At 43.9% G+C, this 17,779-nt stretch overlaps 1 protein-coding gene across 5 annotated transcripts in view; it reads right to left on the bottom strand.

The window, feature by feature from the left end:
* The window catches only part of DCX (doublecortin), a 195,659-nt gene that overhangs the window by 93,209 nt on the left and 84,671 nt on the right, over positions 1–17,779 (bottom strand). For all 5 annotated transcript variants that reach the window (XM_073361180.2, XM_073361173.2, XM_073361177.2 and 2 more), the window contains one exon: positions 2,719–3,059. In XM_073361180.2, the coding sequence (XP_073217281.1) occupies positions 2,719–3,059 (341 nt within the window). The remainder of the gene's footprint in view (positions 1–2,718; positions 3,060–17,779) is intronic.

Here is a 17,779-nt window from a genome sequence, read left to right as displayed (position 1 = left end):
GTTTTTGCATGAATCTCTTTTTGCAGAAAATAAACCACGGTTTGTCAGAATTATGCCTTCAAAGACTTCTTTCTGATAGCTTGAGGGAAGGTCAGAATTGATGGTGGACTATGAGACAGGGGATCATACCAGCCAACAACTGCACCCACAGCAGAAAATTTTGGCTCTTTTTAGCAACACTGGGAAAAAATTTAGGTGGGAAACTTCAAATACAGTTTAACAGACTAAAACACAAACACTGAAGAAATCTTTAAATGAAACCAAAACATACTGGGCCACATTTGTCCTTGGTGTAGAGCTCTATTAATAAATGACGCAACAACCAGCTATTCGATATTACATTATCATTGTCAGATTGCAAATGATCTCAGTTTTTCTTTTTATTTCTTAAAAAACTACATCACCACATATCCCTTCATATACAGTGGAACTGGTATGTATGAGAGAGATTCATCTTTTCTCAGGTAGCTAGTAAAATACGTGTTCCAGGGGAATGGTGGAAAGTACATATAGAGAAATCCTTAAGTCCTTAGTCAGTCAGTCAAACTCTCCCAGAAGTCACTGAGAGCTTTCCAGAGCAAGGACTGAGTAAATATTCTCAGGACCAGATTGTGATACTTTTAGTCACATTGAGTAGAACTTTACTCCACCAGTAGTCCAACTGAAGTCAATGGTGGATAAAGGTACCATTCACTGTGAGAAAAGTTATCAGATTCTGGCACTAAGAATTTAAGGCCACTTTTTAGTACTGAATTCAAGAGCATGTGTATATTTTGATAGCCAAGGACATTAGCATGTGCTAGGGAAAGATAAATTACATCAGGCCTAATCCTACAAACCCTTACTCACATTAACAGCCAATGTATAGCAGCGGCTTCAGCGCTGCAGACTATACAGCATAAATTTCCTGTAGGGGGCTCCACTGAGCAGCAGGACTTGGCTAATACAACAGCCAGAAGCACTTTCAAAGCTTCTGGTGGGAGTGAGCACATTACTTATGACAACTGAGGTAAGTTACAGTGTTCAACCTAAAACTCTGACCCAGAGACCTGACTGTATTGAAGTCAATGTATACTACTTGTGCAAGTAAGGAATACTCCATGAGTAAGAGTTTGCAGGTCCCATAGATTTCAACCCCCTTCATTTATCAAGTGACTATGAGGAAGAGATGCACAACAGTGATGTGTTTTACACACACACACAAAAGTGTATCTTTCTGGATTGTGGTTAATGGGTCAGATAGCACTTTTTCTCCTTCCCCCACTCCTCCCATCTCTCCCCTTCCCTCGCTTCTATCCTCTCACCTACACCGCTAGCTGTCCCTGTTTATTTGACAATACATTGTAGGGTCTACGGGCATGGTGATCGAAGGGCACATTACCAAAGTATAAACCGTCATGTCTCATGAGTGGTGAATGCTTGGCTGACCCAAATCTAAAGAAAAGTTTTGACCGACCAACGAAAAATTCTCATTTTGAAGCAATAATAAATAATGAATTACACAGGCGAGAACACCGAAATTGAGACAAAACAGTTAATCTGGGCTGATATTCAGTATGATACTCTACATTCTAAACCCAAGGAACAGATATGGGCTAACATACATTATGGACAAACATATCATTCTTTACCTGAAAAATTGACCTTTTCATTCATTAAAATGTATACATTGGTCAAGTAGATTATCTACCTTCTTGCTTATGTTTCAAGAGCCAGTATGTAAACCAACATCTTCTGCAGAAGATGGGTAATGAAATTAGTCATATTAAATCTCCAATACCAATCCGCACAATAAAAACCGTGCCCAATACAGTACCAGTGTAGGCTGTATAGTCGGAGCTACTGCCCCATTCAGAAAAGTGAGAAAATAGAGACAGAGGAAAAAATAAAAAGGTCACCCCAACTCCAAGAGCCACTGGCATCTGTGACTTTAACCAAAGAGCTTTCCGAGATGAAGTATCTATCTGTCCCAGCACCCCAAGCTGTAAGGCACACATTCCTTTAGGGGATTCCATAGCAGCAGCAGTAGAAAGACCTTATTAAATGGTCTGTTAGCCACAACACAACAAGTGAGGGGTACTTTAAAAAATGTGCCAGTGTAATAAGGACATGGAGAGCTAAGTCAAACTGTTCTGATTACAATGACCCACAAAATTCTGACCCAGAGCCCCTACTGTATATTAACTATTTATACTTTTACCCATGGAGGTATCACATGTCCCATACATTTTCCTACTAGTATAGAGTTAGCCAGATGAGTGTGTTACTCACCAATTAATTTATGCTGACTAGTGCTCATCTGAGAACAAAATAGTAAAACAATACATTTGCTCTAACACTTCTAGGGAGTCCTTGAGAGCTGCTGCTATGGTTACCTAACAAATAAACAAACCTACAGTACAAACTGCTCATATTATTTATATGTTTTGGAAAACTTTTGGAAAATATACACAGCTCTCTGGTGCTCAGACAGTGGGGTAGTACATCTGTTTCATTCAGACGGTTGGCTGCATTCTTTGCCTGATATTAATACCAGTGACAATTTAGTAACATAACCACTGGCATGAGAAGTCTGACTTCCAGAAGAACAGATGGTGATGACTGTCTCAGGTTAATTTTAGGTTTCAGTAATTGTTCACTTAGTCAGCATTGCTATAATATATGAGCGAAATGGAGGAGGGGAAAGGGAAAAGAAAAAGAAATTTGCAACTCCCATACCTGTTTCCCGTCCAGGGTATACAGCTTTTTGACCACGCCTGTCTCCAGTTTTATAGCTTCAGTGATATCAGTGAGAACTTGCTCAAATGAATGTGCAGTCTTCTTGTTCAGGAGCACACGAACTGCCTTTCGGGGCTTCACCCCACTGCGGATGATGGTCACCAGCTTGGGACGCACAAAATCCTTGTTCTCCCTTGCCTGGGCACTGTTGCTGCTGGCCAGAGACTGAGGTGCTTTCAGGTTGGCCGATGTCTTCACATTGACAGACCAGTTGGGATTGACATTCTTGGTATACTCCACCTTCTTGAAGAAGTTGTCAGATGAACAGACATAGCTTTCCCCTTTTGAAAATAATAAATAAAGAGGTAATTACATAGGGAACCAACACGTTGTTATTAGCACTGGTTGGAAAATGGGGAGAACACTGCACAATTAAAGTTTATGAAATTTTGGTTCCATTTTTCATTGAAAAGTCATTTTCACAAAAATTGTCCAACCAGTTCTGATTCTTACCTACGTTTCTTAGGTGCTTGTTACTACAGTATCATAGTAAAAGCAAATAGCGTTTCCCCAAAACACACACATTGGCCAATAAACTACCCCTTAAAATAAACAGAAACTAGTGGATTACAATCCAGTGACCAAGGGCCAAATTCACAAAGGTATTTAGGCACTTTAAGATGCTGATAGACACTTTTATGAATCCCCTTAGGTGCCCAAGGGGTTTGGGCACCTTTCTCCCATTGAAAACCACAAGAAGTCACTTTTGTGAATCCCACTAGGTGCCTATCTGCATCTGTAGGCACTTAAATACCTGTGTGAATCTGGCCCCAATTACCAAGAGGATACCAACATTGATCGAAAAGCTGTGTCTTGCATCATGTCTGAAAAATGGTGACAATCTAGTTCCGAAGAATCTTTAGTGGAACCAAATTCAAGGATCATTATGCTGATGAAACTAGCAGGCATAGCACACAAGTTTTATTGTACTTTCATTGATTCAACAGAAGAAATAAGACCTGGAAGTAATTGTTTTTAAGTGCTACACTCAATGCTATAGCTCACTTAAATATTACACATTTTCTGTACTACACAAATCCAAGCTCATGCTTAGTAGCCATAGGTGAAACGTTAGAAGGTTACATTTGCGTTTAAGCCACATAATGTTGAACACAAAAAAAATCACCATTTCAAAATTAGTTTCAAACTTTCCATTTGCAATCAGATAAGTGGAATCCTTCCTATCCTGGGTTTTACATCATGCTCATCTCCAGTGTACCTGAGCACTGGGGGATTTGTAACATTTTGTTTTGGTGAAAATCTGCGGGACCCTAGGGATTTGTGGGATTTATTGCTGGTGCACAGACTGTGGGAGTGGCGGAAGTTCAGTTACCTGAGTCGTTTCAGACGAGGCTGTAGAAAGCACTTGAGAATCCATTGCGAGAAACAATTCTGCAGTGGGTAAAGTAAGGGATAAGATAATGTAACAAGTCTTTCTCCATTTGATATGAATTTCATAGAAATTCAGTGGATTGCCCAGGAGTCCAGAGGATCTTATGGATCTGTGGGGTTTTGTTAGGATAATCTTGCAGGCTTTGGGTGGAATTTTGCTGTGTTTCTATTTCAAACCTATCACAACATTCTGACTTGAATTTAGTTTGGACTAGATAGACTATCCTTTAAGGAACTGTTCTCCCTGTCAGTGGACGGGTTGGGTTTTCTTGCATACTATCTGTGACGAGCTACAGCCACAGGACGTACACAAACAATTCATCATGGTACCTTTTCTCTGTGAAAAGACACGGGGCCTGATTCTCCATTGCTTGAAACCTTGTGTCAACGTTTACACCTGTGCAAAGTGGATGTCAGATGCTACCAAATCAAAATTCTCCATTCACTTTCACCAGGGGTAGCGTTTTACACCTTACCTGTGCAAACTGAATGCAGCAGCCAGGATTACACAAGGTGGAAGACAGCAAAGAATCAGGTCCACAGTGTCTTTATATTTGTCCTTCTCTGCCTACATTACAGGCACAGAGAAGCTTCCTTCATATAACATATGGCAAGAACACTAATAGCTTTATAATACATGGAAGACTCTAATAGGCTTAGAACAAATGTGTGTTTAGTGTTTACATTCTTATTCCTGCTCAGTGTGTGATGGCACAATAAGAAAGAGATAGAAAAGATACATAATATAAATCTTACTCTGTTCCTTTTCGACGTAAATGGCTTAAAATTCTTTTAGACACTTAGCTCCATGGGAGCAGGGACCTTGTATTCAAATTGCCTGTGAAGTACGGTGCACATTCATGATGCAGTATTTAATATAAAATAATAATAATGCTATGCAAAAGGTCAAGCTGGGAGGAAGGAGAAGACCAGAATTGTAAGTGAACAGGAGATGGGAAGTAATGACAAAACACCCCAGCATAGAGTCAGACACAGTGGAAGAAAGACACAAGACTTGGGATGATTATTTGATTTTTTTTAACTATGCATTTGATCAAATAAAGTACCCCAGGGATTTACATTACGGCTGCAATCCCATTATGGTGTTCAAACCACATGGACCTGTGTGCAATGCATTTATGCCATCACCAGGATCCCTCAATCACAGACATTTCATCTATAGTTGAGGCTTCATAATTCCTTATATTTCTTCCATTGGACCTAGCAGAAGTATAAAGACATCACACAATGCTTTGCTATTATGAAGAATTCCCACTGGAGATATTGATCATCTTTCAGCAGCACCTAATCCTAGGTCTTTCTGATTAATAAATGATAAGCTGCAGTTTATCTATCTGTTTCAGCTCAGCAGCAGCTGGTGTTCAGGGGGGTCCTGCCTTTATCTAGCTGCATAGCTGGTTCTGTGGCTTAAGCACTGCAAGGGCTGTCTGACTTACGCAGTGAGAGACAACCCCTGTTAGAACCCTGAGCCTTCCAATGCTCATAATCACGAGGTCAAACAACAGACATATAACAGGGATGGGCAACAGGCAGCTCAGGGGCTGCAGGTAGACTGCTAGATCATTTTATTTGGCCTGACATAACCTGGCTCAGAGCAGGAAATTCAGCAGCACAAGGGCCAGGAAAGGGGCAGGGCATCACCAGCCTGAACATGGGCATCACAAGATACTGGGATGAGAACCAGTGGGCTAGAGCAGGGAGCTAGACCCAGACCCGTACTTGAGCCATCACTACAGGGTAAGTGGAGGACAGGTTCTCCAACCCCTGCCCCCACCTGTGTACAAGTTACATCACCCTACAGACCTGACTCTCCCCATTCAATCCACCCCTGCATCACCCCTCCCAGGTACAGTACCCGATTCTCCCCCTGCAGCACCTCTCCCAGGGCCAGGACCCAACTCCTTCCACCTCCAGTCACACCCTCTGGGAACAGGACTTGACTCCTCCGACCTCCCACATGCATCACACTCCCTGGCCTGCCAAAGGGTTTAGTGGTTTTGGGGTTCCTCTACTATTTTAATGTTGCCCATCCCTGAAATATAATATTTACATTCTATAGCGAGGAAGGAAGGTCTTGTATATAATCACAGGCCTGGAAATCAGAAGATCTGGGTTCTATTTCTATTTCTGCCACAGGGCTCCTATGTGATCTTCAGCAAGTCACTTAACTGATCTTATGTCTCAGTTTCCATATCTGTGAAATGGGGAGAGTAATATCTACCACACTAGGCTTAAATCATTAATGTTCACATAATGCTTTCGGGGTGCTGGAATAAAAGAGGATATAGAAAAGCAAAATACATGCTTGCACTGTGTTCTATAAATACACAGGACCTTAAAGAGAACATTTTTTCATGAATAAGTTCCACATATTAAAAAAAAATATCAGCGCTTATTGTTGTGTTGGCTGGAATGTAACTGTTACATTTGCTCCAGGAGAAATATTTGAAATGTCTCACTATGCTACCTAGTTGTCTAGTATATTTATAACACTCTGGTGGAGTGAAGGTAATATTCCTTTACTAGGCCTTAATGCGGGGATGTTGCAGGGCTAGACAGTCTAGTAGTTTCACACACTAGCCTTTCAAATTATGCTGATGGGTCGCATGTAGAAACCACAGTAAGTTTTGTACTTTCTACCTAGCCCCTAGTGAATATTTTTGTTCACATCACAAAGCCAGCCAGCAATTTTCTTTGACTGGCAGCTTGCTCTCAGGAGAAACCAACATTCAGAAGAGAAGCAGAAGTGTTGCAGAGAATGACTGAGGTGTAGTAGTAGGTCTGTATGAAAAATCATCCCCTCTCTTCCCGGAGCCACAAATTTAACCGCAATGTGGAAGAGGATCTCTTTGTTTGTTATTTTAAATCCTGGATTCATTTTATGTATGTCCCAATCTCTCATATTTTATGGCCTCTGAGTTGCCAATTATTATTATTAAGTTCCTCACAAGGGTCATTCCTTTTTAAAAACTCTTCCTTCTCTTTTGTCATGTGCCACTTGGAGGCATTTTTGCAGCAATCTATCAAATCTGTTAAAACACAGTTCTATTACTGTGGATTTATTATTTGGTACAGAACAACAACAAACAAGAACAAATGACTTGCGTATCAGGGCCATAGAAGGAATGGGCAGACATCTCAGGGAACATAAGAACCCTCCAAGCACAAAGAGGTAATACCTCCAGAACCAAAGCATTGTCCAGGAGAGACCAAATGAGGTCTTCTTCCATGGGCAATAGATATTTCTCCACCCACACGTCTATTAAGTAGCTAATGAGAGGTCAAGGTATAGGACACTGGTTCTCAAACTGTGGGTTGGGACCCCAAAGTGGGTCATGACCCCATTTTAATGGGGTCCCCAGGGCTGGCTCAGACTTACTGGGGCCCGGGGCCAAAGCTGAAGCCTGAGCCCCACGTTGGCGGGGCTCACGTTACAGGCACTCTGCCTGGGGCTAAAGCTCTTGGGCTTCAGTTTTGCCCCCCTCCTCCCCATACAGGGCAGTGGGGCTTTGCCCTCCGCCACACACACACTGGGCTATGGGGCTTGGGTGGGCTCAGGCTTTGGTCCCCCCTCTAGGGATCGTGCAGTAATTTTTGCTGTCAGAAGGGGGGTTGCGGTGCAATGAAGTTTGAGAATCCCTGGTATAGGACTTCCCCAGACATAAAGGAATATAACAGCAACAACCACGGTGTGGTTTGGAGGAGGGAACTCACAGTTTATCAAATGGTATGAGGGAGAGGAGCGCAGAACAGTACTGACAGTCAAACACAAAAAGCAGAGAGCTTCCTCCCGCCCCCTGGCCTCACTCCTACCAAGGCTCACACATGTGTTAAAGTTTAAGTCATATTGAATTCATTATGAATATGCATGTGCCTATGTGTTTTCAGGATGGGGTCTGTTGTCATTCAGGAACTGAATGCATGTTCAGTAATGCATCTAGAGCTCACATCCATTAAGATATGATGAGCAGCCATTTTGTTGCATTCACCTTTCTTGGTGACATTCACATTTCTTGGTGATTTCTGCCTTCAATGGGAATTAGACTCAGCACCTTGCTGGAGCGCCTCTGTATTATGCTGGATTGGCTGCTCAGATTCTACCACCGGGGTTTCGTGCCATCTCAGGTACGAGGTGGGATTTTCTGTTGTCCTGAAGACTTCTCCAGTGCCTTAGAATTTACTTGCAAAAGGCACCTTTAAAAAATGGAATTTTACGGTGAATTTTTTTCTAGATTCTCCCACAAGAGTCTGCAGTTTAGGAGTGAGAGGAGCTTACTGATCTGGCTTGTAAAATAAGGCAATTATATTAAAGAAAAATTATATGTTCCCACTCTGCCTTTCATACCACAAGACTGCAAGGTGGTTTACATCCTATATACACAGAGGGCACTCACCATGCCAACTTTGGGATGGGACTCAGTCATTTTGTGTCAGCAACAGTGAAAAACAATTCCTTTGAAATGCAGAAGTAATTTTAGTTATCAGAATGTAAGTACCCACACAAGGGTGGTTTTTTTCCAGGAGACCAGCCACGTACAATAGTTCCAAAGGTAGAGAAACCTCCTTCAATTAATTTAATATTAATGTTTACTGCACTAAATAAAATGCACACACACCACACAGGGCATTTCAACACACCTACTAACACACCCTCTGTTCTAGCATGCGCTAGGCTCTTTGTAAAACATAACACACTTTCTCTGGAAGGGAGTCTCCCCTTCGATCACTTCAAAATCCTGGTCAGGCATTAGTAGGGGATCTTCCCAGCATATTATGGCCTGAAATGGTTTGCATATATTTCCTAAAATCAGCTATGTACCCCAAGAATTTCTCTGTAATGAAACCAGATCAGACCAGCAGAAATCCCATTCAGACTCTTAAAATGTTTATGCTGGTGCCTGCCTGATTTCAAATTGTTGTTCTGGGGTATGGACCACTAGCATTAACCCTTTGGATGTTAGTTCAGGCAGCAGCAGGATGTTAGGAGCTTTGTGCTAGTGCATTCGGCTAGAACATAGGCATTCAAAGGTTATATACCTAAGATGGGGCAGCTAAGTGTGCTAAGCCCAAAAGAGAAGGGAAGTTTTGCGGCAGGCACATACTTAATTTCTCTTAAAAGTTGTTCTCCTCAAATCCTAGCCAACCTACAATCTGCATTTACCATCTCCCCAGCTCTCATCATGTTTAACTTGCGCTAAGTTTTCAGCTGGTGCACATATTCAAACACTAGCCAAAGTCACCCAGGGATCTTTTATGCAAATGAAACCAGCTCCTGACCAGAAGCAGCATGAAGCCTAGGTCTAAGTACTAGGGTAGGTGAATTATCTACCATCAAACAATGCAGCCTAACCCAAACCATGAATCAGACAAGGACAGACCACTTTCCAAGGGAAGGAAGGCTCAGCAAAAAACGAAGGCACTGGATAGGAAATTAGGAGATCTGGGTTCAGTCCCCAGCTCTGCCACAGACTTCCTAGGTTATCCTGGGCATGTCTCTGAATCTCTCCACACCTCAGTTCCCCAGCTGTATAATAAGGGATCAGAATATTCCCTTTTTCCCACTCATTATCTATATAGATTGTAAACAATATGGGCAGGAACTGTCTCTTCCTATGTATTTGTACAGTGCCTACCACAGTGGGGTGCCCAATGTGGTTGATGCCTTGAGGCACTGCTTTAATATACAGCATCAGTACAACGGGGATTAGACCACCTCAGGAGAAGTGGCAGTAGCCTTTTCAGAATGAAACAATCCCCACTGCACTGAGGTTAACTCAGCTTCTATCCAAACTCAGCCCCTCCTTTCAAAGGTTAAAAAAAAAGATTAATCAATGCCTGAGCTTGGGAGCCAAGAAAATAGCATCTCACTTTAATGCGCCCAGTAGAAAATGTATGCTCATAACAGACCAAGGAAGTGAGCTATATTGTAGAGATATTAGAGACAATCAGATTCTAGCAGGACTTCTGATGACAATGTGAGCTGTTTGCACAATAACTACAGTTCTTCAGAAAGAACTATAGAATAGTGTTATTTAACACCTTTCATAATCAAGGTATCCCACTGCACAAAGCATAGAGTTGAATCTTGGTAGTACTATGAAATATAGGCAAAGGCAGTAGCTTTAGATAGATAAATGCCCCAGACTCTATTTTAATGTAAGACGGGATGTTGGCCAGACCACCAGGGTTATCCCCTATTCTTTTTACAAAAGAGCCATTTATCTTCTACCTGGACAGCCACTAAAGATGGTCAGAAAGGGACCTTAGTTTAATAGGTCACCTGAAACACCTGTAACAGTGCAGAAAACTGAGTGCTTCTTTGAGTCTCAGCAATGGGTATGAAACCAAACCCACATGTGGGCTTGAGCCCACCACTATCTGGCTAGACACAGAAAGTAGCTACAAGCTGACCCACACTGACATACTTGTGAAGGAAAAACAATTGCTCCACTCACTAGTCAAAATGAAGGCTCACTGACTGAAACCTGCAGTTATATTTGTGTATCCCAAAGTGTGGATTATTTATTAATTAACAATAATTATAATTTATATTCAGTAGCACCATAACTTTACCCAGTGCTTAACAAATGTAGATGAAGATATATTCCCTGTACTAAGGAGTTTAGAATGGAAACAAGAAATAGAAGACATGAAGCCAAGACATAGGGGAACAGTTGAGGAGAAGAGCGTGTGAGGATTATGGATGGAAAGAAATGGGGAGAATTGCTTGAGGAAGTGATTTTTAAAGAGAAATTTGGAGAAGAGAGGGCAGTTGGAAGACCACAGCAGAACGCTCCAGGCCCAGTAGGCAGCATGATAAGAGGCACAAAGCTACAAGTGGGAAAGGAGACAGAAGGAGGTTTAAGGGCAAGGAAGAACATGGGGAGAGGCAGAAAATGAGCCCATTTTGGGGAATCGTTATGGCAGACTTTCAAGGTGAGGCTGAAGATCTTGGGTTTGGTATGGTAAGAAATCTGGAGTCAAAGGAGGCTCTATAAATACATTAGGAGCAAGAGAAAGACAAAGGAAAGTGTTGGTCTACTATTTCATGGGGAAGGAGAGCTAATAACTAGGGCCCTACCAAATTCATAGTCCATTTTGGTCAATTTCACGGTCACAGGATTTTAAAAATCATAAATTTCATGATTTCAGTTATTTAAATCTGAAATGTTATGGTGTTGTAATTATATGGGTCCTGACCCAAAAAGGAGTTGTGGGGAGGGGCAAGGTTATTGTCGGGGGAGGAGGGGTGGTACTACTTACTTCTGCGCTGCTGCTGATGGCGGCACTGCCTTCAGAGCTGGGCAGCTGGAGAGCAGCTGCTGCTGACCGGGAGCCCAGCTCTGAAGGCAGCGCCGCTGCTCGCAGCAGCACAGAAGTAAGGATGACATGGTACGGTATTGCCAGCCTTACTTCTGCGCTGCTGCCTGCAGAGCTGGGTCCTCAGTCGGCAGCCACTGCTCTCTGGCCACCCCACTCTGAAGGCAGCAGCGCAGAAGTAAGGCGGGCATGGTATGGCATTGCCACCCTTACTTCTGCGCTGCTGCTGGCAGGGCGCTGCCTTCGGAGCTGGGCGCTCGGCCAACAGCCACTGCTCTCTAGCTGCCCAGCTCTGAAGGCAGCGCAGAAGTAAGGGTGGCAATGCCACAAGCCCCCTAAAATAACCTTACAACCTCCCTGCAACTCCCTTTTGGATCAGGACTCCCAATATGAGAAACCCTGACTACCCCTTGAAATGTGTATAGGGTAAGATCACATAAAAAACCAGATTTCATGGTCCGTGACGCATTTTTCATGGCCATGAATTTGGTAGGGCCCTATTAATAACTGATTATATCAAGAAGGTTGATATGTTTAATGCCTATTTTGCTTGTCTACATTATAAAGGTTAATTATGACAGATGCTTAACAAAATTAATATTAACAATAAACGGGGAAGAAAAACAAGCCATAATAGAGAAGGTACTGGTTAAAGAATATTTAGATAACTTAGATGTATTACAGTTGGCAGGGCCTGACGAAATTCACCCTTATGGTACTTAAGGAACTAACTGAAGCAATTTTGGAACTATTAGTGATTATCTTCAAGAACTCAGGGAGGACAGGTGAGGTCCCAGAGGACTGGAGAAGGGCAAACATAGTACCTATCTTTAAAAGGGGGACTCGGGAAATTATAAACCAATCAGCCTAACTTCAACATCTGGAACAAATTATTAAACAATCAATATGTAAGCACCTAAGGGATAATATGTTAATAAGTAATAGCCAGCACAAATTTGTCAAGAACAAATCATGTCAGACCAACCTAACTCCCTTCTTTGACAGAGTTACTGGCCTACTGGATAGGGGAGGAAGTAGTAGATGTGATATATCTTTATTTTAGTAAGGTTTTTGACACAGTCCTACATTAAATTCTCATAAGCAAATTTAAGGAAATGTGGTTTAGAGCAGTGACTCTCAACCTTTCCAGACTACTGTACCCTTTCAGGAATCTGATTTGTCCTGTGTACTCCCAAGTTTCACCTCACTTAAAAACTACTTGCTTACAAAATCAGACATAAAAATACAAAAGTATCACAGCACACTGTTACTGAACAATTGCTTTCTCACCTTTATCATATAATTATAAAATAAATCAATTTGACTATAAATATTGTACTTACATTTCAGTGTATAGTATATAAAGCAGTATAAACAAGTCATTGTATGAGATTTTAGTTTGTACTGACTTCACTAGTGCTTTTTCTGTAGCCTGCTGTAAAACTAGGCAAATATCTAAATGAGTTGATGTACCCCCTGGAAGACCTCTGCAAACCCCCAATGGAGAACCACTGATTTAGAGGATACTACTATAAGATGGGTGCATAACTCGTTGAAAGACCTTACTCAAAGAATAGTTATCAATGGTTTGTTTTCAGACTTGGAGGATGTATCTAGGGGAGTCCTCCGGGGTCTTTCCTGGGTCCAGTACTGTTCAACATTTTCATTAATGACTTGGATAATGGAATGGAGAGTAAGCTTGTTAAAATTTGCAGATGACACCAAGCTGGGAAAGGTTGCAAGCACTATGGAGGTCAGGATTAGAATTCAAAATGACCCTGAAAAATTGGAGAAATGGTCTGAAATCTACACGGTGAAATTCAATAAAGACAAGTGAAGTACTACACTTAGGAAAGAAAAATCAAATGCACAAACAGAAAATGGAGAATAAATAGGTAGTCAGTAGTACTGCAGAAATGGATCTGGGGGTTATAGTGAATCACAAACTGAACATGAGCCAGTAATGTGATGCGCTTGCTAATATCATTGGGGGGTATTTTAACAGGAATGTCATAACTTTCCCGCTCTACTTGGAAGAAACATTTAGTGAGACTCAACACTACAATTGCTTCCAAGTTCCACTTACTGCTAATATGTCCAACCTTCTTTCTGTTCATCAGGTGGCACAAGACCAAGATTGCTGCCAGACTGGTTAGTTCAGCATTGCTTAATGTGACCCTGCATCCTAGAAAGAATGTATTTACGATACCCTGATACCCCCTGTTCACAGAACAGCCTTCCATGATACAGATGTTATCATCAAAAATGCAGAATGTAACACTTAATACTAATTTCAGTTATTCAGTATTTATGACAAAAGCAAAGTCTATGGAGATCAGTCTCTCTTTTATAACTACCTTTTTCAGGTTCTAGTTGCAGTATTGAAGGTTATGCTTTATAAAACAATGACTGTAATTATGCTTGCATTACACTCTAATTATTCTTTTTGATATATGTAGTTACCATTAATATAAAAGGTTAATTATATGATTGAATAATTTTTATCCCTTTACTGACATTTTGGTTTTTTCCCTACATGTGCTAGCATGCAATCTTATAAGCAAGAAGTTAACTGCTTGCTGGAGGATTCTCTGCTCCTTGAAGCCTTTAAACTACGATTTGAGGACTTCAATAGCACAGATATAGGTGTGAGGTTTTTTTTGTAGGAGTGGTGGGTGAAATTCTGTGGCCTGCGTTGTGCAGGAGGTCAGACTAGATGATCATAATGGTCCCTTCTGACCTAAATATCTATGAATCTATGAACTGCAATGATTATGTGAAAAATTATAGTCCTGTTCCAATGTAACTACACGGTAATTACAGCTGCTGTAATATAAATTATAACCCATTAAGGTCTCTTTCTCTTTCTGTTTGGTGCTCTGCAAGCAGCTATCCATAGTGATATGGGAACATTGTTATCATGGAGTAGTTGGTAAAGGCATTAGGCTATTAACTTTACATTTTTATTCATTGGAATGAGGATTTCTTTGTTTTCATTCCGTTCAGATACATGTGTACATTGGCTGAGGTTCTGTAGTGCGACTCTGCCAACCACATTTGAAATAAATACTTGTTTTTCAAATTCACGTCAGAAGCTAAATCTTTTTTATTGCCATTTTGGTGTGACACATCAAAGCCAAACTGTCAGCACCCCCTGCTGTAACCTAATCAGTTAAACAAACACTTTTCCAGGAGCTGGGTAACATTCCTGCTTGCAGCACAGTGAAGACCATACAAAATGATTTAAAAAAATTAAAAGGCAGGGATATTTGCTTCTACTCCACTGCAGAAACAGGACACGTAAGAGAGAAACCAACGGAACAGGAAATGTGAAGTTTCCTTTTTATGTAGCTATTATTGAAAATGGGAGAGTTACAATAAATAAAATTCAGATGCAGGGTGTGGGGGGTAGCGCCTTCCAAAAGGTCCCACAATGAATCACAGGGAAAGCTCAGCACAGAACCAACCTCTTCCTAATGTGCAGGCCAGTGTCTTATTCATTAAAATCTGTTGTTTCCTAATAAAAGGAAGGGGCCTCGTGACTTTCCTATAGTCTCATCAAATGAGCCAGAAGGTCTGTTTGAATGAAAATGCCAGCCAACATGCTTCCTAACAATATCAAAATAGCTTCAACTCGGTGAATCCAGAAAAGAAAGAACCAAGTGTCTGAATTTCTAATTGAGAAGAGAGCACAAGAATCACTGCGGGTGTGCTCTTCATTCATTATACACAACTACGTCACCTGCAGACACCCCTCGCTCCCTCCCCATGGCATTGCTCCTGGGACTGAAATAAAGCTCTGACCATGTAATGATATTATTTCCTGTCTTGACTCCAGGCGGCTTTGTCTCCAGAGTGTGACATCATTCAAGATGGCAGCCATTGGGTCAGAGATAACTCATGGGGCCAAAATAACTCCGGTGTACTGAGAGCAAACTGAACAACCTGCCCAAGTTCTGAGTTGACCAGGTTTCATCCTGAATCTCAGTTTTGGAAACAGTTTGGAATAGTCTGCAATTCCAACAATTCCATAGATAACTGACACACAAACAGGCACCAAGGCCTACCATGGACCACTAAAATAGCCGTTAGTGTCCATGGACACATTCTTGCACAGATACACACACTACACAAATGTCCACACACACCCCAACCCACAGACACACCCCTACAGACACACTGTCCACACAACCCACAATCCACAGACACGCCCCTATAAACACATGGCGCACATCCTCCTCAGTGCAGAGACACACCCCTGCAAACATACGGCGCACATCCCCCTCAGCCCAGAGACATGCCCCTATAGACACTGTGCACATCCCCCAACGCACAGACACGCCCCTACAGACACTGCACACATCCCCCCACTGTGCAGATACACCCTAACAGACACTGCGCATACCCCCCCACTGTGCAGACATGCCCCAACACTGTGCACATCCCCCCCACTGTGCAGACACGCCCCTACAGACACTGCACACATCCCTCCCATTGCACACACACGCCTTACAGACACTGTACACATCCCCCCAGTGCGTAGACACGCTCCTACAGACACTGCACACATCCCCTCACTGCGCAGACAAGCCCCTACAGACACTGCGCACATCCCCCAGTGCGTAGACACGCCCCAACACTGCGCACATCCCCCCACTGCGCAGACACGCCCCTACAGACACTGCACACATCCCCCCATTGTGCAGACACGCCCCAACACTGCGCACATCCCCTCACTGCGCAGACACGCCCCTACAGACACTGCGCACATCCCCTCACTGCGCAGACACGCCCCTACAGACACTGCACACATCCCTCCCATTGCACACACACGCCTTACAGACACTGTACACATCCCCCCAGTGCGTAGACACGCTCCTACAGACACTGCACACATCCCCCCACTGCGCAGACAAGCCCCTACAGACACTGCGCACATCCCCCCACTGCGCAGACACGCCCCTACAGACACTGCGCACATCCCCCCACTGTGCAGACACACCCTAACAGACACTGCGCATATCCCCCCACTGTGCAGATATGCCCCAACACTGTGCACATCCCCCCCACTGCGCAGACACGCCCCTACAGACACTGCACACATCCCTCCCATTGCACACACACGCCTTACAGACACTGCGCACATCCCCCCAGTGCGTAGACACGCTCCTACAGACACTGCGCACATCCCCTCACTGCGCAGACACGCCCCTACAGACACTGCGCACATCCCCTCACTGCGCAGACATGCCCCTACAGACACTGCACACATCCCCCAGTGCGTAGACACGCCCCAACACTGCGCACATCCCCCCACTGCGCAGACACGCCCCTACAGACACTGCACACATCCCCCACTGCGCAGACACGCCCCTACAGACACTGCGCACATCCCCTCACTGCGCAGACATGCCCCTACAGACACTGCACACATCCCCCAGTGCGTAGACACGCCCCAACACTGCGCACATCCCCCCACTGCGCAGACACGCCCCAACACTGCGCACATCCCCCCACTACGCAGACACGCCCCTACAGACACTGCGCACATCCCCCCATTGTGCAGACACGCCCCAACACTGCGCACATCCCCCCACTGCGCAGACACGCCCCTACAGACACTGCGCACATCCCTCCCATTGCACACACATGCCTTACAGACACTGCGCACATCCCCCCACTGCGCAGACACGCCCCTACAGACACTGCGCACATCCCCCCACTGCGCAGACACGCCCCTACAGACACTGCACACATCCCCCACTGTGCACACACACCTTACAGACACTGTACACATCCCCCCAGTGCGTAGACACGCTCCTACAGACACTGCACACATCCCCCCACTGCGCAGACACGCCCCTACAGACACTGCACACATCCCTCCCATTGCACACACATGCCTTACAGACACTGCGCACATCCACCCCACTGCACAGACACGCCCCTACAGACACTGCGCACATCTCCCCACTGTGCAGACATGCACCAACACTGCGCACATCCCCCCACTGCGCAGACACGCCCCTACAGACACTGCGCACATCTCCCCACTGTGCAGACATGCACCAACACTGCGCACATCCCCCCACTGCGCAGAGATGCCCCTACAGACACTGCACAGATCCCCCCCGTGCAGACATGCCCCAACACTGCGCACATCCCCCCACTGTGCAGACACGCCCCTACAGACACTGCACACATCCCTCCCATTGCACACACACGCCTTACAGACACTGCGCACATCCGCCCCACTGCACAGACACGC

Source organism: Lepidochelys kempii, chromosome 9, assembly GCF_965140285.1.
Source record: "Lepidochelys kempii isolate rLepKem1 chromosome 9, rLepKem1.hap1, whole genome shotgun sequence".
Classification (NCBI taxonomy): Eukaryota; Metazoa; Chordata; order Testudines; family Cheloniidae; genus Lepidochelys; species Lepidochelys kempii.
This window is presented reverse-complemented; position numbering and strand designations above follow the sequence as displayed.